The following is a 27,786-nucleotide window of genomic DNA, read 5'->3' on the forward strand; positions in this document are numbered from 1 at the left end:
GTGGTATAAGATCACTGTTAGACTAATCGTCTTTTTTGTTCCAGATTGTACGGAATTCAAATCTCACCACCTGTTAGGGTGGGATTTGTATCAATGTCCCCAGAATATTAGTTGGAGTTTAATGACATTATCACTACTCTTCCCTTTATTCACCGGAGTGTCAGGCAAGACTGTATGCTTAAGCCTCTAGAGTGGGGCCTCAACTAACAATCTTCTGACGCAGAGACTCATTTCAGGATGGAAACAGGCCAATCGGCCCAACAAGTCCACAATGACTCTCCAAAGAGCATCCTAGCCAAACCCACACCCCTACCCTACCCCGATGTTTCCCATGGCTAACCCACCTAACCTGCACATCCCTAGACACTATGGGGCAATTTAGCATGGCCAATCCATCCTAACCTGCACATCTTGCGACTGTGGAAGAAAACCAGAGCACCCGGAGGAAACTCACACAGACAGGGGGAGAATGTGCAAACTCCACACAGACAGTTGCCCGAGAGTGGGATCGAACCTGGGTTCCTGGTGCTGTGAGGTAGCAGTGCTAACCACAGAGCCACTGTGCCACCCAAGACAAGAGTGATACCAGATGAGTGAAAGATGATATTGCTGCTTGAGTAGAATATGTTGGGAGATGCCCTTACATTGTTCCGAGCTAACAGCACCTCAGCGATGGTGCATACCTTTGAGCAGAGAGACATACTCTGGGGACAATGCAGAGATGAGACACGAGTCTCAGCCTAGTGCCAGAGGTCTGAGTTGCAAGTAAAGACTGGTGATATCAGAGATTCTTGAAAATCAGGGAGTGAGTGGTTACCTCATGGAGCTCTACACATGGGATTGAATGTTTAAGGTAAATCAATCAGAACCATTACCTCAAAGTAAAATTATGACAGCACCACATGAAGACATAAGCTGAGACTGATAATAGGCAAATTAAAGATTGACAGCCTTCAAATAAAGAGTGATTAACATGCAGGATAGACTTCCAGGCACGTCAGTGCAATCCATACTTCTTGGGGATCATTTCAGAGGTCACTTTTGGATTACTGCCTGCAAATCCTGTCAGTTTGCTATAGGAAGTTGTGAGACTTGAAAGGGCTCAGAAAAGATTTACAAAAATGTTGTTGGGGCTGGAGGGTTTGAGCTATAGAGAGAGGCTGAATAGGCTGGGGCTATTTTCCTTGGAGTGTCGGAGGCTGAGGGGTGGCCTTATAGAGGTTTCTAAAATCATGAGGAGCATGGATAGGGTGAATAGCCAAGGTCTTTTCCTCAGGGTAGTGAAGTCCAAAATTAGAGGGCATAGGTTTAAGATGAGAGGGGAAAAACTTAAAAGGGACCTCAGGGGCAAATTTTTCACACAGAGGGTGGTGTGTCTATGGAATGAACCGCCAGAGGAAGTGGAGGAGTCTGGTTAAATTACACAAATAGAAAGGGTTTAAGAGGGATGTGGGCCAAATGCTGGCAAATGGGACTGGATTAATTTAGGATATCTGGTTGGCATGGACGAGTTGGACTGAAGAGTCTGTTTCCATGCTGTACAGCTCTATGACTCTATGACTCTAATTCAAAGCCATGATGGGGAATGGGCATTGTCAAAGGAACATTAGACAGAATAGGAAGAATGAGACATAAGGCTACTGTATAATGTTCATTTTCAAACTCACCCTCATTTCCCCAATGAGCGCCAGACCATCCCACATCATGGCAGTGAATTCTCAGAACTGACTGCCAAATTTCCAGTGGAGAGGCAATGCATTTTTTGGGGGGATGGAGGGGTAGAGATAAAAAAAGGTTTGAAACATTCAATAAGTGGCAACAGTGGAGAAAGGCAGGGAATGGAGGGGGAAGAAGCAGAAGTGAGGCAGATGAGGAGATGGGAGAGAGAAGAGACACACACTTGCACAGAGTTATGTTTTTGGTCAGATGGGCAAATGGTCTTCCTGAGGAGACAAATAGCCAGAGGGAATTGAGGTAAATAAATTGGACAAAGGATTAGAGCGAAGTTGAGGAGAATTTTTTCACCCAGAGGGTGATGGAATCATCTGGAACTCACTGCTGTGTGAAAAGGTAAGAGAGACAGAAATCCTCAGAATAATCTTTTTTTTTTAAATTTGCATACACACTTTAAATGTTGCAACCTACAAGGCTGGTAGTCTAGGCTGGAAAGTAGGAATAGGCTGGATAAAACATCTTCAACCAGCACAGACACAAATAGGCTGCATATCTGAGATCTGTGCTCTGAATGTTCTACGCTGCCTTTTGAGAGATGCAGATACGTAGCATGGGCACAATTAGTGAGAAACAAAGCTCAGTATTGGGGGAATAGCCTATGATGAGAACAAAACATCATAGGACCTTATTAAAAATACACAAGCATTATCATTCTCTTAGGGAGAGCAGACTGTCAAAAACAATAACTTTTTTTTATATAGTGCTTTTAACACAAGAACTGGGAATAGGAGGAGGATCAACCATCATGGCTGACCTTCTACCTCAATGTTACCTCCCCATGCAATCCCCATATTCCTTTATATTTTTAGAATTTAGAAATCCATCAATGTCAATGTCAGTCTCGAATATACTCAAGACTTAGCCTTCACAGCACTTTGAGGCAGAGAAATCCAAAGATTCACTACCCACTGAATTTTAAAAAATTTTTCATGGGATGTGGGTGTTGTTGGCTGGGCGAGTATTTACTGCTCTTGCCCAGAGAGCAGTTAAGGGTCAACCATATTGCTGTGGATCTGGAGTCACATATAGACCAAACCAGATAAGGAAGACAAATTTCCTTCTCTAAAAGGACATTAATGAACCAAATGGTTTTCTTTTTATGACAATCAATGGTTAAATGGCTGCCATTAGACTAGGTTTTTTTTTTAAATTTCAGATGCTGCCAGACCTGCTGAGCTTTTCCAGCAACTTTGTTTTTGTCCCTGATTTACAGCATCCGCAGTTCTTTTGGTTTTTATTAGTCCAGGGACATTTATCTCAATGCCACTGCCTCCCGACGAGTGAAGAAATTCCTCTCTATCCCAGCATTAAATGGTCTACCCCCTTTTCAGATACTCCACCCTGTTCTCCACAATCTTTTATAGCAAAAATTCCTATTGCTCTTCACTGCAACAGGGATAGTACTTGAACCTGAATCACATTAGTATGTATCAGGTTAGGAACCAAACGTTTAGTCAGATAGATAGGTTTTAAGAGATATCTTACACAAGGCGAGAGGGACAGACAAGTTTAGAGATGATGAAGAACCAGAGGGTTAAAAGACTGGGAAAATGTCAAGAGGGAGAGAAACCCAGAGGATCAGGAGGTCAGTAGCAAAAAATAGCAGATTGTACAGCAGAATCAGTAGCAAACTGATTAAAGAGGCAAGGGTCTAAATTTCAAATCGATAGTCACAGGCTGTCTGGTGATCTGACAAAAACTGTCACTTTATTCATTATTGAAAAATGACAATCACATTTAGCAGCGACAAATAGTTTAATTGCACCATCACCTTAAGAACAGAAGCAGGAAGTGCCAGGTCTATTTTGTTAGACTGGATTCTGTAATGTAAAACTACAACCCACCAACATTCTTAGCCCTTTGTGCATCGTCACTTTGCTCCTCGTTTTGTTGGCCATCAGTTGCACTGGATTCCCGACTGCTGCTGATCCACTCAGCCGGATTGCCTGCAGTGCAGCGAACCTCTTACTCTGCAGCTATCCTGCTAGGCTGTGCCCCCAGCAACAAGGACCTGGAGCATTCTTCCCATCTTGGCACTGGGGCAGTGTGGGACATGAAGGGGAAGGGCTGCCTTAGCAATGTCTGGCAGTGTCAGTTTGTTAGGTAAGAATCCCCAGAAAGAAGGGGGCCTCTGTATAAGGTACATTGAATTCAATCGGCGAATACGTTAAGGCTTTAAACACAAATATATGAATCACCACAAAGTGTATGTAAATTAAAGCAGAGCAATCATAAGCAAAATTGCAACTTAGGAATCCATCAGTTTGATTTGATTTGATTTGATTTGAGCTTGGGCTTGGTTCAGCAAATCTCTATTTGGGGTGCACCAGCAGATAAACAGGAAAGCACCATTAGTAGCAGGGCACAGGGCAGTGGACACATTTAGTGGGGCACAGTGGACACAGTTAATGTTGTGAACAGAGTTCCCATTTAATGGTGTAAGTCAGGCAGATGAATGAGGGAAGACTAGGGTCACATGGACATGTTAAAATGAAATTAATAAAATGGAAACAACCTTTAAGAAAGAGCTCCAAGGGGTTAGGAATTACAGTAGATGCAGGTAGGTGATGTTAAGGAAATATATTTGTATTATGTCCACACAGGTCCACAATACAAATTACCTTATAGTTTTCCAGTCTTCATGAACTTAGAACCACTTGTTGGCCTGCAGTTGTTCCTCAGAATCTCATGTCACTCCCTTCACTGTTTTTACTCACCACAGTCCTCTGTTTGTTGGGCAGGAAGACTCGAACAATGGGTTTCTGAGGAGATTTGGGGTTGGCCCTCAAACTGTCGCTCGGGTTCTGTAACAGGCTCGGAGAGTTCTGAGCGACAGTGAGGTGGGTGCAGGGCTCCATCAGCTCCGTCAGAGTGGGATTACTATTTGGGAACTCTGTACCATTCCCCATGGACTCCAACAATTGCTGTTCACGCTGTTGCAGGGCATCCAGCTTGCTTGTGTACTCTTCATAAGCCTGGAAAAGAATACAAGCTACTTAGCAATAGAGAAGTGGTGGGCATTTTTAGCAACATTCCCCAATCATAGAAGTACTAATGCATGGAAGGTGCAGCACATTGTTATCTGCACCAGGTTTCCAAATGAACAATTTGCTTTGAGCTATTCATCTGCCTTCTCACCATAATACTATTCCTCTTAATAGTTCAGCAAAGCTAAACTGAAATTAATAATTTAAAATAATTTACATCCCAATACATTTCCGTTGACATGTAGATTTTTCACAGTGTTTCATATACTGAATATAAAACATCATTTTAAAGACCTCAAACCAACATGTTAAACTGTGCAAATTGTTGGAAAACAAGCTCAGTGCCACTTAATCACAAAGCTAGTTAACTGAGCTGTGAATCATGTAGCAGCAGCTCATTCAGTACATCATGCCTTTGAAAGAGCTACACAATGAGTCCAATCCCCTTGCTCTTTACCCTAGACCTGCTTACGTCTCCCCTTCAAGCTTTAATCCCATTCTCATTAGAGAGTTATCATTGCATCTGCTTCCACCACCCTTTCAGGCTTTACGCTGCAGATCATAACGCTCTGCAGAAAGCAAAAATCTCCACATTCTCCCTCTGGTGCTTTTGCCAATTAATGTAAATCGGAGGCCTCTGGTTACTGACTCTCCTGCTCATCGAACCTGTTTCTCCTCATTAATTTAACAGCAGGGAGGAATGGTGAAATGTGTTTGGGGATGGGAGAGAAGAGGGAGAGGGAGAGAGAGAGAGAGACACGAGGTTCCAGATTTAAGGAAAACAAATCAGATTGGTAAACTATTGAATTACAAAAGCCATGAATTACCAAATGAAAGACAAAGAATTGCAATTGCTCAGCATTCAACACTCAAGAGCAATTAAGGACAGGCAACGAATGCTGATCTAGTCAGTGAATACACATGCCATGTACAAATAAAAAAAAGTCTCTATCTGTGCATCACTAACACCCGGCCCAACTCTCTCTCACACACAGATGACATTCTCTGCAGAATTATTTTAAATTTTTTGAAAAAGTGAGGGTAACATTGACTTTGGGTGACAACGTTAAGCTGACAATAGTAATTCTGCTGTCACTTGGACATCCAACTAACTTCAACTCAAACGGCCGTGATCCTATTCCAATAAAGAATTTTTTATACGTAAAGCATCTCAATGGTCAGACAGGGTGGTGACTATGGTACTGCACTGTCAATCTGAAGGTCACGAGCTCCAATCCCATTCTGTTAGATATTGTCAAATCAAACTGTTCAGAGATGTTATTACACCCCTCTGGAGCAGGTGGGACTTAGGGTCATAGAGGCACAGAGCTGTACAGCACAGACTTAGACTCTTCTGTCCAACTCATCAATGCTGACCAGATATCATAAATTAATCTAGTCCCATTTGCAAGCATTTGGCCCACATCCCTCTAAACCATTCCTATTCATATACCCATCCAGATACTTTTTAAATGTTGTAATTCTAACCACCTCCACCACTTCCTCCGGCAGCTCATTCCATACACGCACGACCCTCTGCATGAAAGTGTTGCCCCTTAGGTCCCTTTTATATCTTTCCCCTCTCACCTTAAATCAATGCCCTATAGTTTGGAATCCCCTACCCTGGGAAAAAAGATCTTGGCTACTCATCCTATCCATGCCCCTCATTATTTAATAAACCTCCAATAAGGTCAATCCCTCAGCCTCTGACGCTCCAGGGAAAATAGCCCCAGACTGTTCAGCCTCTCCCTATAGCTCAAACCTTCCAACCCTGGCAACATCCTTCTAAATCTTTCCTGCACCCTTTCCAGTTTCACAACATCATTCCCATAGCAGGGAGACCGAAATTGAGCGCAGTATTCCAGAAGTGGCCTAATCAATGTCCTGTACAGCTGCAACATGGCATCCCAATTCCTATACGCAATGCACTGACCAATAAAGGCAAGCATACCAAAACTCTTCTTCATTACTTGAACCCAGATCTCCTGTTTTTTGCTCTAGATACCCTCACTATTTGTTCCACTTGCTCCTCCGTTCCCCTTTGTCAACGGCATTAAAATCCATCATTTTCCAGCCCCAGTCAGTTCTGAAGAGGAGTCGCTGGAATTCCATAGATGCTGACAGACCTGCTGAGTTTCTCCAGCACTTTCAGCTACTATTCCAGCCTAACACCTTATTATTTAACTCATTTAAGCACTGGTATCAGATTCCAGAGAATCTGCTCTGTTTTCATTTCAAGGTTGCTATAGATATTTTTAAATCAACCAATTCAAACTGTGTGATTTAACACCTCTGGAACAGGTGGCACTTGAACCTCTGGCTCAGAGATAAGAACATAAAGATATGAACATAATTCCACTGGAGTGGGTACAAAGGAGATTCACCAGGATGTTGTCTGGGATGGAGCATTTTAGCTATGAAGAGAAGCTGGATAACTTGAGCTGTTTTCTTCAGAGCAGAGAAGATTGAGGTTTATAAGATTATGAGGGGCATGGACAGGATGGATAACAAGCAGCTTTTCCCCTTGGTTGAAGGGTTATTAACAAAAAGGCATAACTTTGAAGTGGGAGACAGGAGGTTTAGAGGAAAAGCTTTTTCACCCAGGGTGTGATGGGGGTCTGGAAGACACTGCCTGGGAGGATAGTTGAGGTGGGAAACCTCAACCTTTTAAAAAAGTACTTGGAGTGTCATACCATTCAAGGCAACAGGCCCAGTGCTGGAAAGTGTGGACTAGTGTAGGTAGTAATATACTTTTAGCGGTACGGACTTGATGGGCTAAACAGCCTCTTCTATATATTGTATGATTCTATGATATTACCACATTGACACAACAGCACCTCAGGGTTGATATAACATCCCTGAGGCGTGTCATTCAGAGCTGAATACAGTACTCTGAATATACAACTGACACATAAGTTTCATCCCCTTGTATTTCAGCTTCTTTGAGTTCGAGGTGGATGTTGTACTGGTGAGCAGCCATGCATAGATTACAACATCAACTCTTACCTCACTGTGGTTCGATGCTATGAAATAAACCCTTCATCTCCACCGGGCTATATCAGTGCTTCTGCCCGAGTGGAGCCTTCTCACACCCCTGTTTTGTTTAACCCAATCAACATTAGCATCTATTCCTTTCTCTCTCATGCACCTATCTAGCTTCCCCTTAAATGTTACAATAGTATGTGCCTCAACCACTTCTTACAGTTGTGAGATCTACATTGTAACGAGTCTCTGAGGGAACAGTTCCCACTGAATTGTCTATTAGAATTGTAGAATTATACAGTACAGAAGAGGTCCTTCAGTTCAGAGTCTGTACTGCTGAAGATACACTAAATCAGTGCCACTTTCCTGCACTAGGCCCATAGCCCTGAATGTTATATTTCAAGGTCTCATCCAAGTACTTTTTGAAAGTTGTGAGATTTCCTGCCTCAACTGCTGCCACGGTCAGTGCATTCCAGAGCCTGACCATCCTCTGGGTGAAAAGCCTTTCCCTCAAATCCCCTTGAAAACTTCTGCCTTTCACTTTAAAATTATGCCCCCTTTGTTATTGACCCTTCTACTAAGGGAAGCATTAACAATATCTTTTCTTTACGACCCCTAATTTTGGTTTCCCACAAAAGTGGAAACATTTCCTCCACATCTAGCCAATTAAATTCCCAATCAGAATAACCTTACAGCTTTTTCTCTCCTGGAGACAAGAGCCCCAGTGTAACCACAAGGTGTAACCTCTCAGTTCAGAAGTAATTCTCATGAATGCTTTTGCACGTTGCAAGAGGATTTCAGTTTAGAAGTAGGGATGCCTGACCAAAGTTATACAAATCCATGGTAAGACCAGACCTGGAGTACTACATACAATTTTTCCCTACTTATACAAGGATATACTGGGATAAAGGACAGCATAGTTGCTCAGTGGCTAGTACTGCTGCTTCACAGCACCAAAGACCCGTGTTAAAGTTTATCCTTAGGCAATTTTTTGTGTGGAGTTTGCATATTCTTCCGTGTCTGCATGGGTTTTTTCCGGAGTGCTCCGGTTTCCTCCCACAGTCCAGATGTGTAGGTTAGATGGATTGGCCATGCTGATTTATCCATAGTGTCCAGGGATGTGCAGGCTAGGTAGATTAGCCATGGGAAATGCAGGGTTACAGGGATGGGGTATGTCTGGGTGGGATGGTCTTCAGTGGGTCAGTGTGGACTCGATGGGCTGATGGCCTGATGGCCTGCTTCCACGCTGTAGGGATTCTGTGATTCTATGATTTGAACGGCTGATGATTTGTACTAAAAGGGGGTGCAGTGGGGGATCACCAGAATGACACCAAGGATGGCTGAGCTGTTACAGGAGGAGAAATTGGTTCGACTGGGTCTGTAATCATTAGAGTTTAGAGGAGTGAGATCCAATTGAAATGTTCAAAATTCTAACAGGGCTGGAGGGACTACGTGTAGGGAGAACAATTTTCCCCGACTGGGGAATCTGGTACTGGGGACACTGTCTCAGGAAATATGGAGCAGACCATTTGGGACTGAGATGAAGAAAAATTTCTTCGTTCAAAGGGTGGAATTCTCTACCACAGAAGGCTACGAAGTCACTGAATGCACATAAGAAAGAGACAGATACATTTTAGATTTTAAAGCCTCAAGGGGTACGAGGAGAAAATGGGAGTATGGAATTGAGGTACAGGATCGACCATGATCCTGCTGAATGGCGGAACAGACTCGAAGGGCTGAATAGCCTGCTCCTGCTCCAAGTTCCTGTGTTTCTCCATTGCCTCCTATATCAAGCTGATAACTGAGGACTGGAACCACGTACAGTATTCCAAGCATGACCTTTATAAGTTTGACAAACCTTCCCTGCAATGCCTCTGGAAATTAAGCTCAGTGCATGATTTGCTTTTACCTATAATGGCACCATTAAAAGGCAGCCATTGTAAAAACTTTTCACTGTACTCCTATACTTCTGTACTATAGTACAAGTGACAATAAAGGATATTCTACTCTATTCAAAACAAAAAAAAAAAGGCCTTATTAACCAGTGTTGCTACTTTGAGTGAGCTTGTTGCTTTTAGTGTACCTGGAATCAACACACACACGCACACACACAGTTACAGATATGTGGCAACAAACAGCCTGCATGGGACACTATGATTCCCTCTCATAACAAAGAAACAACCTAATGTTACTGTATTTCTATTAGTCATGGCAAGGTTAGGTCAATCATATTCTTTCAATGGTGAGAATTCAAATCTCAACACACCACAGTGTTCAAAACATCCCAATAAGCAGCAAGAGCTGAGAGGGCATGCAGCCAAGATACAGCCGGTGAACCAAAGTCTTCGCTCTAGTCCTGCAAGCGAAAAGAAAATTGAGACACATGCAACACTTTCCTCCTTGATATTTTTTTAAATTTGTCCTTCTCTCAGATTGTTACTGGCCAATAGGTCAATGAGCAGCACCAGATTTCTAGTACATAGAGAGAGTAGTATTCCGACACAATACGCCTTTGTAGGGCATTGCTCAAGAGAAAAGCACAGGCAGCAAGCAAGAGGTGAAGGAACCGGGTTGGGAACAACATTCTAAAGACATGAGCGGGTCTGGATGGAGATGTTACAAAGGTGGGAATTAGCCATCAAGAAAGCAGCTCTGTTAGAAAGAGTGGCAGATGAAAGGAATGTAATACCTGGGTAAGTGAATTCGGACAGTGCAGCAAAGAGGACAGGGTACATTGCAATCCAGTGACCAGAAGTATACAGTGCTGGGATTGGCACTTTAGTGAGGTCCATCCAAGTGTTTCAAAAGAGCACCAGAATGAATATTTAATCCATCCACTGAGTAGAAGAGACGAATGAGATGGTCAAAATCAAAGGGAATTCTCACAGGCCAGAATCCCTGTACGCCCGGCCAACTCCCGGTTCGCCACCCCCAGACGCCCAGCCAACCCCCGGCTTGCCGCCCCCAGCATGCCCGGCCAACTCACAGCCCTGAATCCCAGTTAAGGTCTTTCTATTGCACAAGCCAAGCAAGGAAAGTAGCCAAGAAAATAAAGCTCGGCTGGCATTTGTACGCATAGTCGCTCAACTGATATCGGAGGCATCAAACCCTGAGCAGAAGTTAGCACCTTTATGAATGAAAAAATTCAAAAGGGTGTGGAGTTCAAGCAAAGACACTTTCACCCTCTAAAATGCTCAACTTTGAATTCAATCATTCACCAAAAACAACAAAAAAAATCAACACCTATCCAACTCTCAAAGGCAATCAATGAATATCCTTGACATCATTTATTTAATTGTTCTTGGGATGTTGGCATTGCTGGCCGGATTGGCTTTAATTACCTATTTCTATTTACACTTCGCAAGGGGCTGGTGCCTGATAAGCCATCTTCTTGAATGCCTGCTGCAGGGATACCACACTGCAGTTAAGGAGGGGATTGCAGAGGGACCCAGCAACAGCAAAGGAAAAGCCAACGTATTTCCAAATCAGGATGGAGTGTGGCTTGGAGACCTAGAAATGAAGGAGTTAGTTGCTCAGAATTGCAGCTGGTGATGTTCCCATCCGAATGCTGCCCTTGTCTTTCCAGATAATAGATGTTACAGGTTTGAAAGGTGCTGTCTATGGGTCGTTGGTAAGTTACCGCATGGCACCTTCAGGATGGGGTCCACTGTATGCCAAAGGTGCAGAAGTTTAAGCTATGATGGCTGCTGTTCAAGCTGGTTTCTTTGTGCAGGGTCAAATGTTCTTGGACTCATCTACATATGCAGACAAGTTGTGGATATTCCATCACACCACTGACTTGGACAATATACATGAAAATGCCGCAGACAGCGAGTTACCCACTGCATAATTCCCAGTCTCTGCCTCACTCTTTAGCCCAAGTATTTCTGTGGCTCACCCCATTCAGTTCCTGGTCAATAGTAACCACTGGGACGATGATTGTTAGGAGATTTTGAAGATGCATCATTGAATATCAAGAGAAGGTGGTTAGATCCTCTCTTGCTGGAGATGTAATTTTCTGGAACTCATGTGTACAAACTCTTAGCCGAAGCTGAAACATTGTTTGGAAAGTGCTGTATATACACATGGACAGCATCAGTATCTGAGGAGTAGCGAATGGTACTGAACATTGTGCAATCATCAAGGAATATCCCCGCTTCTGATCTTACAACAGACAGTGTAGTGATTGTAAAAGGTCAGTCAGGTGGACCTCATAGAATGACTTCCCTGATTGGACCAGATTAACAGCCCCAAACAAGGAGCCCTAACTGACAGGCATAAACAGTGAGAGTCAGACATCCTGTTCACTCGGACAGCTGGATCTGAAGAAGCCGGGCCAGTATCAAGGATTTTTCACGTGTAAATAAAGGGTGACTTAGCGACGGGATACCAGCCTCTATGGAGTTATTTCAGACAGAAGGTCATTGATGAAGCAGCTGAAAATGCATGGGCCTAAGACACCAACTTGACAAATTAAACAATTTAAAATTTACATAGCACTAAGACACAAAAATATATTAGGTCAGATGCCCAAAAGCCTTTTCAAAGAGATAGGTTTTAACAAGTGTCTTAAAAGAGTAAAGCTAAAAGAGGCAGAGAGGTGTAGACAGGGAATTCTAGAATATGGAGCCTAGGCAACTGAAGACAAAACCACCAATGGTAGAGAAATGATGATTGGGAAAGCTCAAGTAGCCAGAACAGAGGAGCATAGTTACCTTGGAAGAGAGTGGAACTGATGGAAATTAGAGTTAGCGAGGGGCGAGGCCTTGGCAGGATTTGAAAATAAGAATAAGTTTAAAATCAAGATGCTGTTTGATTAGGATTTAATGTAGGTCATAAAGGCACACAGGGTGATGGAGGAAGGGGAGTTGTTGTGAGTTAAGGAGCAGCACAGTTTTGGATGATAGTATCTTTAGGCAGGGCAGAATTCTGGAGTAAAAATTTACTCATAGGTGTCAGCATCGCTGATTAAGTCAGTGTTTATTGCCCATCCCGAATTGCCCAGAGGACATTTCAAAGTCAACCACATTGCTGTGGATCTGGATTCGCAGTTATGCCAGACCAGGTAAGGATAGGAGATTTCCTTCCTTAAAAGGACATTAGTGAAGTTGATGGATGTTTACAACACTCAACAATGATTATATGGTCACCATTAGACCAGATTTTTAACCATTTCATGTTACATCATCTGCCATATTGGGATTTGAACTCATATTCCCAGAATATTAGCCTGGATTAACAACTGAGTGGCATTACTACTATACCACCAAATCCCCATAAGGTTGAGTATAAAAGTTATAAAGCCATGGATGAGGCTGTCAGCAGTATATTGGCTGAGAGGGGGGAATGACACACACATAGGAAGGCCAGCAACGTTGGTGGAGGTGGAAACAGGTGATGCAAGTACATAGTCAAAAGGTCAACTTGGAATCAAATGTGACACGAATATTGCAAATGGAGTGACAATTTTAATCTGTTGCCACAGAGAGGATGGAATGGAGTTGCCAGGGAACGGAGTTTGGAGCAAGGCCCATAACCATTGCCGCAATTATATTGGAAAAACTGAAGCCAATGTCCTGAGTTGATATAATTGCCTCCAATAGTCACAACCATCTTCCTTTGTAATGTAGGACTCCAGAAATTGGAGAGATTCCCAGTTACTTCAAACTGCCTAGGGATCACCTCTTCAATTCAGCTGCTTTGTCCCTGCTCAGGCCAAAGCTATAATGGAATTTAGATGATGCATCAATGAGTGGTTTAATGATGAATGTATAGAACTGTCGATGTCACCTTCCATCACTTTGACAATGACTGAGGGTAGGAAGCAATATTGTGGGGAACATGCATTCGAGATGGTTTTTACAGACCAGAATGTATTCCAGATCTGAATGCCAAGGAAGCAAAAGGAAACAGGCTTTGTTAATAGCCTTATGGCAAGGAAGCATTTGGGGGAAAACAGAAAACATAACAGTTTTACAATGAGTTTAACAGTGACTTTGTTTCAGTCTGAAAAAGAAAAACAACCAGGTAAAGAATAGTGAAGTGGTTCAGGTTGAAGCTCGATGAATAAATATTTAATCATTGACTGGCATATTTTAAGAATTAATTCATATTTGGCAGCGACGACAGAGTCATAGTTATTACAGTACAGTAATACCAATCATTGTCAGCCTTATACATTTATAACAGTAAATGTCAATGGCAATGTCACCACTGTCCATCCAACTTTGTCCCCTCAAGCTTCACCTGGCCACTAAGTGGATAAAGAATCTCACTCAGAATTTTTCACAACTTGTCCCCTTTTTGCATTATAACGAAGAAAAAAAATCAGGCAAAAACTAATTGCAGCCAATCCCTCAGGATATTTAATAATTATCTGCACTCACCTCCAGGTAGATAGAGGGTGGATTATGGTCCCCCCCGAACTTGTCCAACAGGGCTTCAATATGCTCCTGAGTTAGCTTGATCATCTGCTTGATGTTCCAGACCTGGTTAAACAGAAAACATGGAAGAACTTTACTCCAAACTTAAGAAGGGTTTCAAAAGAGCCAGAAAAGAAGAGGAGGAAAGTGCAGCCTTGCCAGATGCAGTCCCACAGGTCTTGCTGCATACCCATCATTTGGGGATGCAAAGTTCTGCCTGCAACCATTTCCTTTCTACTTGTGCAAGAATGCCAACCCTATGAATCAATATTGCCACTCACAGGAACACTCGGATTGTGAAATATACACTTGGTACTCTATGCCTGCAATGTCTTCCGGCCCTCCTAGAGCCCTGAGCTCTCCAAATTCTGGCTTCTTGCAGAGCCCAGTTTTAAATGCATTTTTGACAACCAAGACTCTGCATTCTGCAAAACCCTCCCTAGACCTTCTGCGTTTCTCGACCGATGTTCCTGCTGAACTGTGCATTTTCAGCAGCTTGAAAAGTACTGCGTTGGCATGGTTCTGGATTAAATACTGTACAGGCACATTCACAGGAAAACATTGACAGGAACTGCACATTAAAAAAAAAATCAGCCACAAACAGCAAACTTGAAGAGGGAGGTTTCCTCTAGTCACTACTCTTTGAACAGGGAGCATTGCTCTCTAACTCTCTTTCTTCCTTTATGATACTCCTTTGGACGCTTGCCCTAATATCTCGCTGTATGGCTCGGTATCAAATTTTAGTTGTAAGGGGTATTTTACTATGTTAGAGGTTCCATATGAATGCAGTGTAAATTAACTGTGAAAACATGTTTTCTTAGAATAATTTGTTGTTTACATTCACTTGCATCTGCAAAATAAAAAGAAAGACACTAATTGGACATTGTGGCATTTAAAACTTAATATTAAACATCATCTCAAGCCTAAGTACCACAGATGTACAAATTTTAAACCTCAGAAGGTAGACTTCAAACAAAGAGTTAGAGCATTTCTCTGTGCAATATCTTTGGGCATGTCTCCAAAAGAGCAAGGAGAAGCTTTTAAGACATAGGACTTGTCTTGACTCAAAAGCAATATGTCATTTTGCCAACTTCTCTGTCTTGAGGCCAGTTCAGAATTAAGTTGCGTAAATGGCACTAGATTCAGATCACTGTAATCTAAATCAATGGAAGAGCTGATTTTTCGGGTTAAACAGATCTATTCCTGTTCTTTCAGACCAACTTAAAACACATACCTGCTCTTGATCCATGTCAAGGACACATGAATCCCTTTATGAGTTCCTTTTAAAGTGGGCTATTTCATGTAGTCACTTATTTGTCACTACCTTTGCCATCACTTGTCTCTATTTTCCTCCTAAAAGTGCTGAGGCATAGAACACTGGAAAACTCTAGTACACATCCAAGGGACTGTGCTTTAACTGTGAGCCCAGTATGGTCAATCACAACTCAATTCAAGTCAAGCTCAATCCTATACTCAGCCAATGTCATCTCACACATAATATCAGGTGGACTTCCAGAGTGCAGGTGAGAGTGACTGCCTTTGACATCATGCTTGCATTTGACAGGGAGTGGCATTGAGGAGCCCTATCAAAATTGAAGCCAATGGGAATTAGGGAGAAAACTCTCCGCTATTTGGAGTCATACTTGGCGCAAAGGAAGATGGTTGTGGTTGTTTAAGGTTAATCATCTTGGCCCCAGGACATCTCTGCAAGAGTTCCTCAGGATAGTGTCTTCGCCCAAACCATCCTCAGCTGCTTCATCAGTGACCTTCCCTCCATCATAAGGTTAGAAGTGGGGATGGTTCACCGATAACTGCACAATGTTCAGCACCATTTGTGACTCCTCAGATACTGAAGCAGTACATGTCCAAATGCAAGATCTGGACAATATCCAGGCTTGGGTTGACAAGTGGCAAAGAACATTTGCACCACATAATTACCAGGCAATTACTATCTTCATCAAGAGACAATTTAGCCATCGCCCCTTGACATTCAATGGCGTTATCATCAGTGAATTCCCCATTATCAACATTCTGGGGGTTATCATTGACCTAAACTGATCTAGCCAGGTAAGTACTGTGGCTGCGAGAGCAGGTCAGAGGCTAGGAATACTTCAGCGAGTAACTCATCTCCTGACTCCCCAAAGCCTGTCTTCTGCCTCACAGAAGAGGAGATCATTACTGGGGTGCGGCGGGTCTTTGGTGATGTTGGTAGCCTTTCCACGGCAGCAAGCCGTTTAAATAAAGTCCATGAATGGTTTGGGCTATGCACACCACTTTCTATAGTTTCTTACTGTCCTGGGCAGAGCAGTTGCCACAACAGGCCGTTATGCACCCGGACATACTGTACCATCTGTAGAAGTTAGTGAGGGACCTTATGGACATGCCAAATTTCCTGAGCTACCCGAGGAAGAGGTGTTGTTGTGTCTTCTTGACTGTCACACCTACATGGGAAGTCCAGGACAGGTTATTGGTTATTGTCACTCCAAGGAACTTGATACTCTCCACCATCAACCTGTTCCATTGATCTGGATGGCGGTGTGTTCTCCTCCTTTCTTTCTTTAGTTTTGCCGAAGTTGAGGGAGAGGTTGTTCTCATTGCACAACTTCACCAAGCCCTCTATCTCCCTTCTGTATTTTGACTCGTAGTTGTTAGATATCCATTCCACTACAGTGGTGTTTTTAGTGAACTTGTAGATGGCATTCATTTGGAATTTGGCAACAGTCATGGGGGTACAGGGATTACAGTAGGGAGCTGAGGACACATCCTTGGGGGGGCTCCAGTGTTGAGTGTTACTGTGGGGGAGGGTCTGTTACCTATCCTCACTGATTGTGGCCTATGGGTCAGAAAGCTGAGGATCCATTTGCAGAGGGCAGAGCCGAGACCAAGGGCACACAGTTTTGAAATCAGTCTGGAGGGGATAATGGTGTTGAAGGTGGAGCTGTAGTCACTAGCAGGAACCGCTTCTTCCCGGCTGTTAGCAGACTGATGAATGGACTCTCTAGCCTCAAATAATGCTGATCTTGCTAACTTTGATCTCGCCTCGCGCACGCCTTGTGCAATGTAACCTGTATGTCTTTGTTTAAGTCTTTTTGATCTGTACATCCTTGCTTACTATGATCTGCCTGTACTGCTCGTAAACAAAGCTTTTCACTGTTCTTCGTTATACATAACGGTAAATCAATCATCTACAAGGCACAAGTCAGGAGTGTGATGGAATACTCCCCACATGCCTGAATGGGTGCAGCTCCAAAATCACTCAAAAAGCTTGACACCGTCCAGGACAAAGCAGCCCATTTGACTGGTAACACATCCACTCCCTCTATCACCAATGTTTAGTACCAGCAATGAGAGCATCTATGAGACACAGCACAGAAATCCTCCAAGACTATCTGCTCGACAGAACCTTCCAAACCCACAACCACTCCTATCTAGAAGGACAAGGACAGCAGATACATGGGAACACCATCACCTACAAGCTCCCCCCCAAGACACTCACCATCTTGACTGGGAAATATATCACTGTTCCTTCACTGTCGCTGAATCAAAATCCTGGAACTCCCTCCCTAATGGCATTGTGGGGCTACCTACAGCACTGCAGTGGTTCAAGAAGGCAACTAGGGATAGGCAAAAATGCTGGCCAGGCCAATGATACCCATATCCCATGAATGAGTTTTCAGAGAAGTCACTAGGTGATAACTACGAGACAAAAACTTGGGCCAGTTCCCCAGTACGAACCCATCTCTGGAACAGGAGTCACAGGTTCAGATAAATCCTGAAACTGAAACTTGAGAGAAACCAGAAACTGGAAGGAGACATATCCGGACTTATCATTATGCCCTGTGCAAGTCATAAAAGAACCTCATGTCCACTGCCCCTCCTGATTAAAATAATTCCTCCTATGAACTCCAAGAATCTGCCTGAGATCCTTGTGTGGGTTTGTGGACAAACAGTGACCTGGTACCATCTTATAGTGGATTCAGTCAATCACCAGTGGATGGTGAGAAGGTTTCCAAGCTGGAGATAGCATGCCAACACACCACTGAAGTCATGAGAGGGGAAGGTGAGTGAAAGAAAAAGGATCAAAGACTGTTGTAGGAGTTATCCGCTAACACCCTGATAGCAGCTGTGAAATTGTAGATTGTATAAATCCAACTGCATGATCAGTCAGAAGAAGGGAGGCAGGCAGGTAGTCAGATTCAGTGCATCTCACTGAAAAACAGTTTTTCTGTGCTGGACAAACAGGTGAAAGTGATGGTTTTTCTGGGGAGTGTGGTCAGGCCCCAGTTTGCACAAGTGGGGAGCAAAGACGGACAGCGATAGTACCAAGATACTCACAAGTGACAAGTACAGTTTTTGTGGCTGTAGACGTGACTCCAGGATGCGTGTTGCCTCCCTAAGCCCAGAATCGAGGATATCTCTAAACAGTAGAAGGTATACTGAAGGGGAAGGGTGAAAAGTCAGGGGTCAGGGTTAACATTGGTACTGATGACTTGGGTAGAAAGACGGACAAGAACTTAGGGAGCTACCGAGCAAATTGAAAAGCACTACCTTAAATGTTGTAATTGCTGGAGTACTCCTAGTGCCATGTGCTCTTGAGCACAGGGATAGGCAGATTGAACAGCTGAATGTGTGACTGAAGAATTGATGCAGGAGCGAGAGCTTTAGACTCCTGAATTATTGGGTCTGCTTCTGGAGAAGATGAGGCCTATACAACATCTGATGGGTTGCCCCTGAACTGTAATGAGACCAACATGCTCGCTGAGGAAGGAGTTACTGGCTCTACTGGTCAGCGGGGGCGTTGGAGGGGGGGGTTGTTTAGTTAAACTAGTTTAGCAAGGGATGGGATGCTTAAACTAACTTGGCAAGGGAACAGGATACAAAGTGGATGTTGAATAGTAAGTGATACACAGAAAAGCCATGTCAGTCTGACAGGCAGAGTAAATATAGTCAGGTTAAGACACATGTGAGCTCAGCAAGGTTAGAGGCCTCTCATTCTAATGCAAGTAGTCTTGCAGGCATGGCAATTGAGTTGAGGGCGCTGATTCAAACTCGGGGATATGACAATACTGATATCACGGAGGGAAGGACAGGATTAACAGTTCAATACTGCGCGGTACAGTATCTTCAGGTGAGACAGGGTAAAGCAATCAAGGATTCAATTACTGCAGTGAGGAGGGCTGATACCATACAAGGCTTCTCCACTGAGAAAAGTGGGAGTATACTGTGAACCCCCAAAAACGGAAAGAAATTTAATCCTGCAAAGTGACAGTTGATCCATTTTGGGAGGACTAATAAGGCAAGGCAGTTACCCTTTAATGGTAAGGCTCTCGGAAGTACAGTCAAAGAGACAGGAGTGCAGAAAAGTGTAAAATTAACCAGGCAATAACAGTAGGGATGTCAACTTCCCCGATGTTAACTGGAGAGACAATGTGTGAAAGATGTAGAGGGGATGGAATCCATAGAATCATAAAACCCCTACAGTACAGATAGAGGCCATGAATTGACCCTCCAGAGCACCCCACCCAGACTCAGCCTCCTACCCTATCCCCATAACCCCACATTTCCCACGGCTAATCCATTCCAGCCGGCACATCCCTAGACACTATAGGCAATTTAGCATGGCCAATCCACCTAACCTGCACACGTCTGGACTGTGAGAGGACACCAGAATACCCAGAGCAAACCCATACAGACACGGGGAGAATGTGCAAACTCCACACAGACATTCGCCTGAGGGTAGAATCGAACCCAGGTCCCTGGCGCTGTGAGACAGCAGCACTGACCACTGAGCCACTGTGCCAGCCCAATTAAGAGCAGGGAGGTTATGCTGGAACCATGTAAAATGTTGGTTGGGCCACATCTGAAAACATATCCAGGAGAGCTTTTTAAACCAGCACATAGAAAGTCTTACAAGACACGGGATGGTACTGGACCTAATTTTAGTGAATAAAGCCAGCAAGTAGGGGCTCTTTTAGCACAGTGGTAGCATTCTGACCTCTGAGCATGGAGGCATGGGTTTAAATCCCACCTGCTGTAGGTGTGTGTAATATCATCTCTGGACAGTTTGATTAGAAATTATCCGTGAGTGTCAATAAAAGAGCATTCTGATGACAGTGACCATAATTCAGTAAGATTTAAAGTAGTCTCGAAAAGGGCAAACTTGGATCTAAAATAAAGGTTTAGAATTGGGGTGAAAGCAGATTTTAATAAGACAAGGAAGGAACTGACCAAAGTTGACTAGGAACAGATAAAGTAGAAAAATCTATATCGAAGCAGTGGGAAAGAAAATAGTGAAAGTGCAAGACTGACATGTTCCTGTAAAAGGTGAAGAGCAGAGAAATAAATTCCAGAGAACCCTGGATATTGAGGAATGTAAAGGATAAGATTGTGGTGGTGGTGGGGGGGGGGGGGGGGGGGGGGGGGGGCGCGCAGTTGGAACGGAAGGAAGCTTGTGATAGGTACCAGGGATTTAGAACACCAGAAGCCCCAGGGGCATAAGGAAAGTGTAGGGGATACTTATTTAAAAAAGAAATTAGGAAATCAATAAAGTGACGTGAAAAGAATGCTTGTTGGTAAAATAAAGGAAAATCCAAAGTTACTTTATAAGTATATCAGGGCAAGAGGATAACCAGGGAAAGAGTGGAGTCCACTGGGGACCCAAGTGGCAAACTGTGTGTTTGCGTGTGCATGTTGGGGGGGGGGGCGGGGGTGGGGGCTTTGGAGGGGGGTGGTGGTGGGGATTGAGGTTAGAAGATCTGGGCAAGGTTTTAAATGAGTACTTTACATAGAGAAGAATGATACATGTACAGAAATCTGGGAAGAATACTGTGATACACTTGAACAAATTACCATTGACAGGGAGGAGGTACTAGCAGTTTCAATGGGCTTAAAACTGGATAAGTCCCACAGGAGATGTACCCAAGGCTACTGAGAGAGGAAAGGGAGAAGTTTGCAGGGATCCTGCAATTAATTTCCAAATCCTCTTTGGAAGGAGAGGTGCCAGAGGACTGGAGGACAGCTAATGCGACACTATTCATCATTCAATAAGTGTTGTAGGTATAACTCAGGAAACTACAAGCCAGTGAGTCTACCATGTGTGGTAGAGAAATTATTAGAAGAGATTCTGAGGGATAGAATTAATATCTGCTTATAAAGTCAAGGATTAATTAAGGATAAGCAGCATGATTCGTCAGTGGGAGATCATGTCTGACAGATTTGATTGCGTTTTCAAGGAGATGACTACATGTGTAGATGAGGATAATACCTGGACTTCAGTAAGGTTATTGACAAGGTCTCATATGGGACAATGGTCAAGAAGGAAAGAACCAATGGGATCCAGGGCCATTTGGCAAATTGAATCTAAAATTGGCTTAGTGTCAGGAGGCAGAGGGTGATGGTCGAAGATTTTTTTTTGTGACTCCTGTGTCCAGGGTTATACCAGTGTTTGGTGTTAGGTCCTTTGCTGTTGCTTGTGAACATTAATGATATAGACATGAATGCAGGAGGTCTGAGCAGTATGTTTGCAGATGACATGAAAATTGATGGTATGGTAAATAGCGAGAAAAAAAGCCTTAGATTAGAGGATGATATAGACAGGTAGATAGACAGAACAGCAAATGAAATTTAATCCATTCTCGGAGGATTAACAAGCAAGGAAATATACAATGAACGGTAGGACTCTGCGAAGTGCAGAGGATCAGAGGGACCTTGGTGTGCATGTCCATAGATCTTTGAAGGCAGCAAGACAGATAGATAAAAGTGATTAAGACAACATATGGGATTCTTGCTTTTATTAGTCACAGCATCAAATAACAAGTGCAGGAAGGTTGTGATGGAACTGTCTAAAATATTAGCTAGACCACAAAATAAAGATGCAGGAGTGATTTACAATGATGTTTCCTGGGCTGGAGCAATTCAGCTACAAAGAGAGACTGAATTCTAATAAAGAGTCATCAGCAACTTCTGCTTTTGTTGTGATGGAGCGAGGCTAGATAGGCTGGAGTTGGTTTTCTTATAGCACAGAAGTCTGAGGTAGAGGACCTGAATGGGATGTATCTAAGATGAGAAGCATAGATAGGATAGACACAAAGAAACCTATGCCGTTAGCAGAAGGATCAATAACCAGAAGGCATGAATTCAAGGTCAAGGACAGCAGGTTTAGAGGGGATTTAAGGAAGATTTCTCTCACCCAGAGGATGGTATCTAGAACTCACTGACTGAAAGGGTGATAAAGGCAGGAATGGCTCACAACATTTAAGAAGGTTTAGATGATCATTTAAAGTGCCATAGCCATACAAGGCAGTGGGGCACGTGTGGAAAATGGGACTACAGTAGACAGATGTTTGACGACTGACATGGACATAATGGGCTAAACAGCCTCTTTCTGTTCTATAAAACACTGTGACGCTATGAGAAGCATTTCACTCGGCGATTGGAGAAAATTGAGTGAGGAAAGAAACCAGTTATCCAAACATCTACTGTGGGAAAGCAAGGGAGTGTACAATTAAAAGTCAGGGCAATGGGACACTTCATAAAATGCAATGTTTATAAGTGGGAAGCAGCAGGGGCTTGGAGAGCGTGGGTCATGCATGACAAACCTAAACAGTTTTGAAGAGGTAACTAAAACAGTGGATAAGGGAACGGTCTATAAATATTATCTGGAGATATTTCAACAAGGCATTTGAAAAAAAAAAAATTCCCCCGAAGAGAGGATTAGCTGCACTTGAAGCTCATGAACCCGGAGGTTCAACTTGGTTTGGGAATTTGCTAAGTGGCAGGGGATAGAAAGGACGGAAAACAGCAAGTACTCCAGTTCGCAGCATGAGATTGTAACATCCTGCAAGGATCTGCATTGGGTCCAAATATTCATCTTGTTTATTTACAATTTAAGTGATGAAATAGAAATTTGTGGGTCCAAATTTGCTGATGACAAAAAAAGTGGCATTGTAAATAGTGAAAGTGGAATTATAAAATTACAAGGATTAAGCAAATGAGCAAGTCGCAAATGGAATACATTATAGACAAGTGAAAGGTCATTTATTTGGGACCTCAAAAGGATAGAACACAGTATTCTCCAAATGCTGAAAAGTTAATAAACAGACCATGCCCAAAAAAAAACTTGGAGGTGCAGTTACATAAATTATCAAAATATCATTAATAGGTATAGAAAATAATCAAATAGAACAGAACTCTGGCCTTTAAAAGGTAAATCGCTATTGTCTTGCCTGTAATTTCCCAGATTGTCCCTGTTGCCCTTTTTAAACAGAGGAACAACACTGACTATTCTCCAGTCCTCTCAGAAGTCTCCTGTGACCAAAGAGGATACAAAAATTTCAAACAAGGTCCCAGCAATTTTATCACCTGCTTCTCTGGGATAGATCCCATCAGGTCCTGGGGACTTGTCTACCTTAATGCTTTTCAAAACACCCAACACCATCTCCTTTTTCACATTGGTCTGTCCTAGAATATCAACATACCTCTCTCGAGATTCACCATACACCATGTACTTCTCTTTTGTGAAAACCAATCCAAAGTATTCATTAAGGAACTTGCTCACTTCCTCTGGCTCCATGCATAAATTCCCTCCTTTGTCCTTGAGTGGAACAATCCTTTCCCTAGCTACCCTCTGGCTTATACACATATAAAAGACCTTGGGATTTTCCATAATCCTGTACAGGTCCCACCTGCCCTGGAAGACATCCTAATGAGCCACATACCTGAAGCTCTCCCTCTTACACCAGCTCTTTAGCCACGTATTTAACTGTAGGATCTTCTCATTCCTACTCTCACTGGAACTTAGCACAGGAAGTAATCCCAAAATTACAACCACAGAGATCCTGCTTTTCAACTTTCTACCTAACTCCCTGAACTCCCTTTACAGGACCTCATGCCAAGGTTGTTGGTACCAATATGGACCACAACCTCTGGCTGTTCACCCACCCCCTTCTGAATATCCTGTGCCCACTCAGGGGCATCAGGGAGGCAACAGACCATCCTGGTGTCTTGCTCACAGCCACAGAAACACCTGTGCCCCTGACTATAGAATCCTCTATCACTTCTGCTCGCCTACACTTTGATCCTGTCTGCTGTACAACAGTGCCAGTCATGATACCACCGATCTGGCTGCTACTGCTGTTTTCCCACCCCCACGAGCCACAACCACCAATAGTAACCAACTGTTTGAGGAGGGAATGGCCACAGGGGTCTCCTGCACTGCCTGCTCATGCTTACTCACCTTCCTGGTGGTCACCCAACTCTTCTCTGCCTGTGTGGCCCTTACTGATGGTGTGACCAGCTCACTAAACATGTAATCGACAATATTCTCAGCCTCAGAGATGCTACATAACTGAGACCACCCGCAGCTCCAGGCCCTCCATTTGGCAAATTAGGAACTGCAGCTGAACACACTTCCTGCATACAGAGTCAGCCTGGACACTGAAAGAGCCCCTGATTTCCCACATTTTGCAGGAGGAGCATTCCACCGGGCCAAGTTCTCCTGCCATTTCGAACCTTATCAACTACAGGCAACAATCCAGGAACTGATTACACAACTAGTCACCAAACTCAGGTCTCTCACTCCTGCTCTCTATTCCTAGCAGACTACAACTATAAAAAGTACATACTCTCATCTCTTTCCAAACACTACACACCCAGTCTGCAAACATGGTTCCTGAGCAGCCAAGCCTATGCCCGTCATCCCCTTCACAGTCATGGTGACTGAACTGACTTCTCCCAGAATCCTCCTCGGTCGCATCTCACCAATGTCCCCAGTATCGTTAGAATTACCAGAAACCTAAGCAGTGATTACAACAAACTGCATTTTCCAGAGTTTAGAAGGTTATGGAGTGATTTGACCAAAGTTTTCAAGATATTAAAGGGGACAGGATGGAATATGTAGAGAGAAACTATTTCAGTTTGGGGGGCAGGGACAGAAAGAGAATAGATTATGTAATGAAAAAAGATTGAGCCAGAGCTTTCAGGAACACAATTAGGAAGTGTTTCTATGCACAACGGGTAGAAAAGATTGGAAATTGCTTCTGCAAATGGCAACTGACATTAGATCCACTGTGAATTCTAAATTAAAGATTGATAGATTTGCGTTAACCTGAAGTATTATGGGTTCTGGGGCTAAGGCAGGTAAATGGAACACAGATCAGCCATAGAATCATACAGAAACAGGCCCTTCAGCCATGAAAGCATTTACTTGGGGGGCTAAACTGGCTTTCTATAGTTCTAATGCCTCTAGTTTCTGCCCTCTCCACTTTTTGTTGGCCCCTTGCAATTTTATCCACCATAATTAAATCTTCCCTTAGCCTCCTCTGTGTCCAGGAAGACAAACCTAGTCTGTTCAATCTTTCCTCACAGCTTAAATTTGTCAATCTTGGGGACATCCTTCTACATCCCATTTGTATCTCCCAACTGTGATCACATCCTTCCTGCACAGTAGTGACAAGAACTGTAAGCCTTGGTCAAACTGGTGTATTATACAGTTCTGGTAAAATTTCTGCGCCTCAGTCAATAAAAAAAAGTATCTGAATGTCTCCTTAATCACCACATCCTAACTGTATAGACATCTTCAGGAATCTTGGACATATTTCTAGACTGGACTCCAAGCCCACTGTTCTGTCCAGCTGACTGAAAATTTGACCTCAAACTCTCTCCGCAGTTGCTGCCAGACCTGCTCAACAAACCCATGCTGACTACACCTGAAACAATGAAGACAAGAAACATACTTTAGAGGGAGGTACGTGAAAGGTGGGTCACTAATCAGATAACCAGTTACTTTTTGTTTAAGAGACAGTGACTAGTTGTTGTCCACAGAGTGTTGGTTTGATTCGTTAGCTGACAGGGTGGACCTATTCTTTTCCCGGTAGTAAAAATATTTCTTTGCAGAGTCTTCAGGTTTTGTCCTTTTTTTCACAGAGAGAGCTGGTGAGAGATGCTTCTTGTTTGCAGGCCTCTGGAAATCTTTCAGCGCACTGCACTCGCAGAGGTCTTCAACAAACTGCTGCTGAACCAATCTGAAGGCTATCGTCAAACAGTTTCCTTAACTCAAAAGACTCCCGGTGCCACTCTGTCTCAAAGCATTGACCTCCTTGCTCCTAAAAGTAACAAGCTTGTGAAGCTAAAGTGTACACCACATAACCCCACTTGATCTTCAAATATCAAACACTGCTCTAGTGCTTCTGACTGTTTTAACAGTCCCATAACTTCTATTTTCCAGTCAGATTCAGAAAATTTGTCACCCATATTCATAACTCCAATCATTCTACAAGAAACAACATGCATTTATTTAGCACCTTGCATGCTTCACAAAAGTGATTAGCAGCAACATATGACAATGAGCCACAAAGGCTTTGTCAAACAGGGTTTAAGCAGTGAAGTGACAGATAAACAGATTGCAGGAGAGAAATCCAGGACTGAGAGCATCAAGAGCTAAAAGCATGGCAACTAACGTTGAGGCTGAACGACATGGTGTTCTGCAAAACTTGGACGATCAGAGGAAGGTGGATAGATAGGGCTGGCAGGACGTCGGAGGGGTTTGATAACACAACGAAGATCCTCAAATGAAGACTGGATGAAATGGCAGGTCAGGTATCACAGAACTGAGGGATGAAAAAGATTTAGCAGAAGAGAACAAAAGGACTTATCCATAAGCACAATACCCAAGCATTACACAGCAACAAACCTGTCCCCACCATTACTTTACATGTGATTATATATTGACAACACATGTCCCAACCCGTACCGTACCACAGTGCTATACAGTGACAGATCTATCCTCACCACAAATGTAAAACAGTTGCAGACATTTCGCAATCTGAACGTAACCCAGTGTGACATAGCAAAAAAAGTCCTCCCTTCAGACCTGTCCCAAACACTACTTTACCCTGGTGTTGTATAGCAGCAGACTGTTTCTACCAGTACAATACTCAGTATTACACAGTTACAGAGGGGTCCCCAGCAGTACTGTAACCACCTGTTATACAATTAGAGACCAATCCTAGGAGTAAAGAACACCAGTAGTACTCAATGGCAGACGTGAAACACCAAATCATGGACAACAGTATTATACTGGACTCAAACTGCCCCAGTGGGGACTAAATTCCAGCACGAAACAGTGACAGACCTACACCAGTAGAACACAGGGCCAGTTTTATTCAGAGACACAAGAGTCACCACCAACAGTATACATTTGTTTTAACCAAGCACGGATCTGCATCCAGCAGTGTCAAACCCAATGTAATACAGTCAGGATCAATAATTACCAATGCAAAGATCATTGGTAACATTATCAGGCCTACACGGAACAGGATGATTTGCCCCACTAAACAGACGCTGACACATTTAAAGTGCGGCAACCCAGTGTCAGACAGTGAAACAGTGAGCCATTCCCAAACTAATTATGTGTTAAAAAATGTGACTGGCAGAGGTACTGTACCCCACTCTGAAAGAGAAAAACACTTGTCCCAATCATCACTGTACACAAATAATACACACTAGCACTGTGCTGCAATATTGTGCAGCAGGAGACCTATCACCACAAGTACAATACCACAGCATTATCTATTGACAGACCTATCACCACAAGTACAATACCACAGCATTATCTATTGACAGACCTGTCCCCACCAGTACGGTACCCCAGTGTTATACAGCGA

The 27,786-nt window shown here is 43.3% G+C and overlaps 1 protein-coding gene across 1 annotated transcript in view; it reads right to left on the reverse strand.

The window, feature by feature from the left end:
* Positions 1 to 27,786, reverse strand: part of braf (B-Raf proto-oncogene, serine/threonine kinase) — a 93,727-nt gene that overhangs the window by 65,320 nt on the left and 621 nt on the right. The window contains exons 2-3 of the mRNA XM_048607805.1: positions 14,090 to 14,191; positions 4,430 to 4,709 (exon numbers count right to left, since the gene is read on the reverse strand). Of these exons, the coding sequence (XP_048463762.1) occupies positions 4,430 to 4,709; positions 14,090 to 14,191 (382 nt within the window). The remainder of the gene's footprint in view (positions 1 to 4,429; positions 4,710 to 14,089; positions 14,192 to 27,786) is intronic.

Source organism: Rhincodon typus, chromosome 18 (assembly GCF_021869965.1).
Source record: "Rhincodon typus isolate 14 chromosome 18, sRhiTyp1.1, whole genome shotgun sequence".
In the NCBI taxonomy this organism is placed as follows: Eukaryota; Metazoa; Chordata; class Chondrichthyes; order Orectolobiformes; family Rhincodontidae; genus Rhincodon; species Rhincodon typus.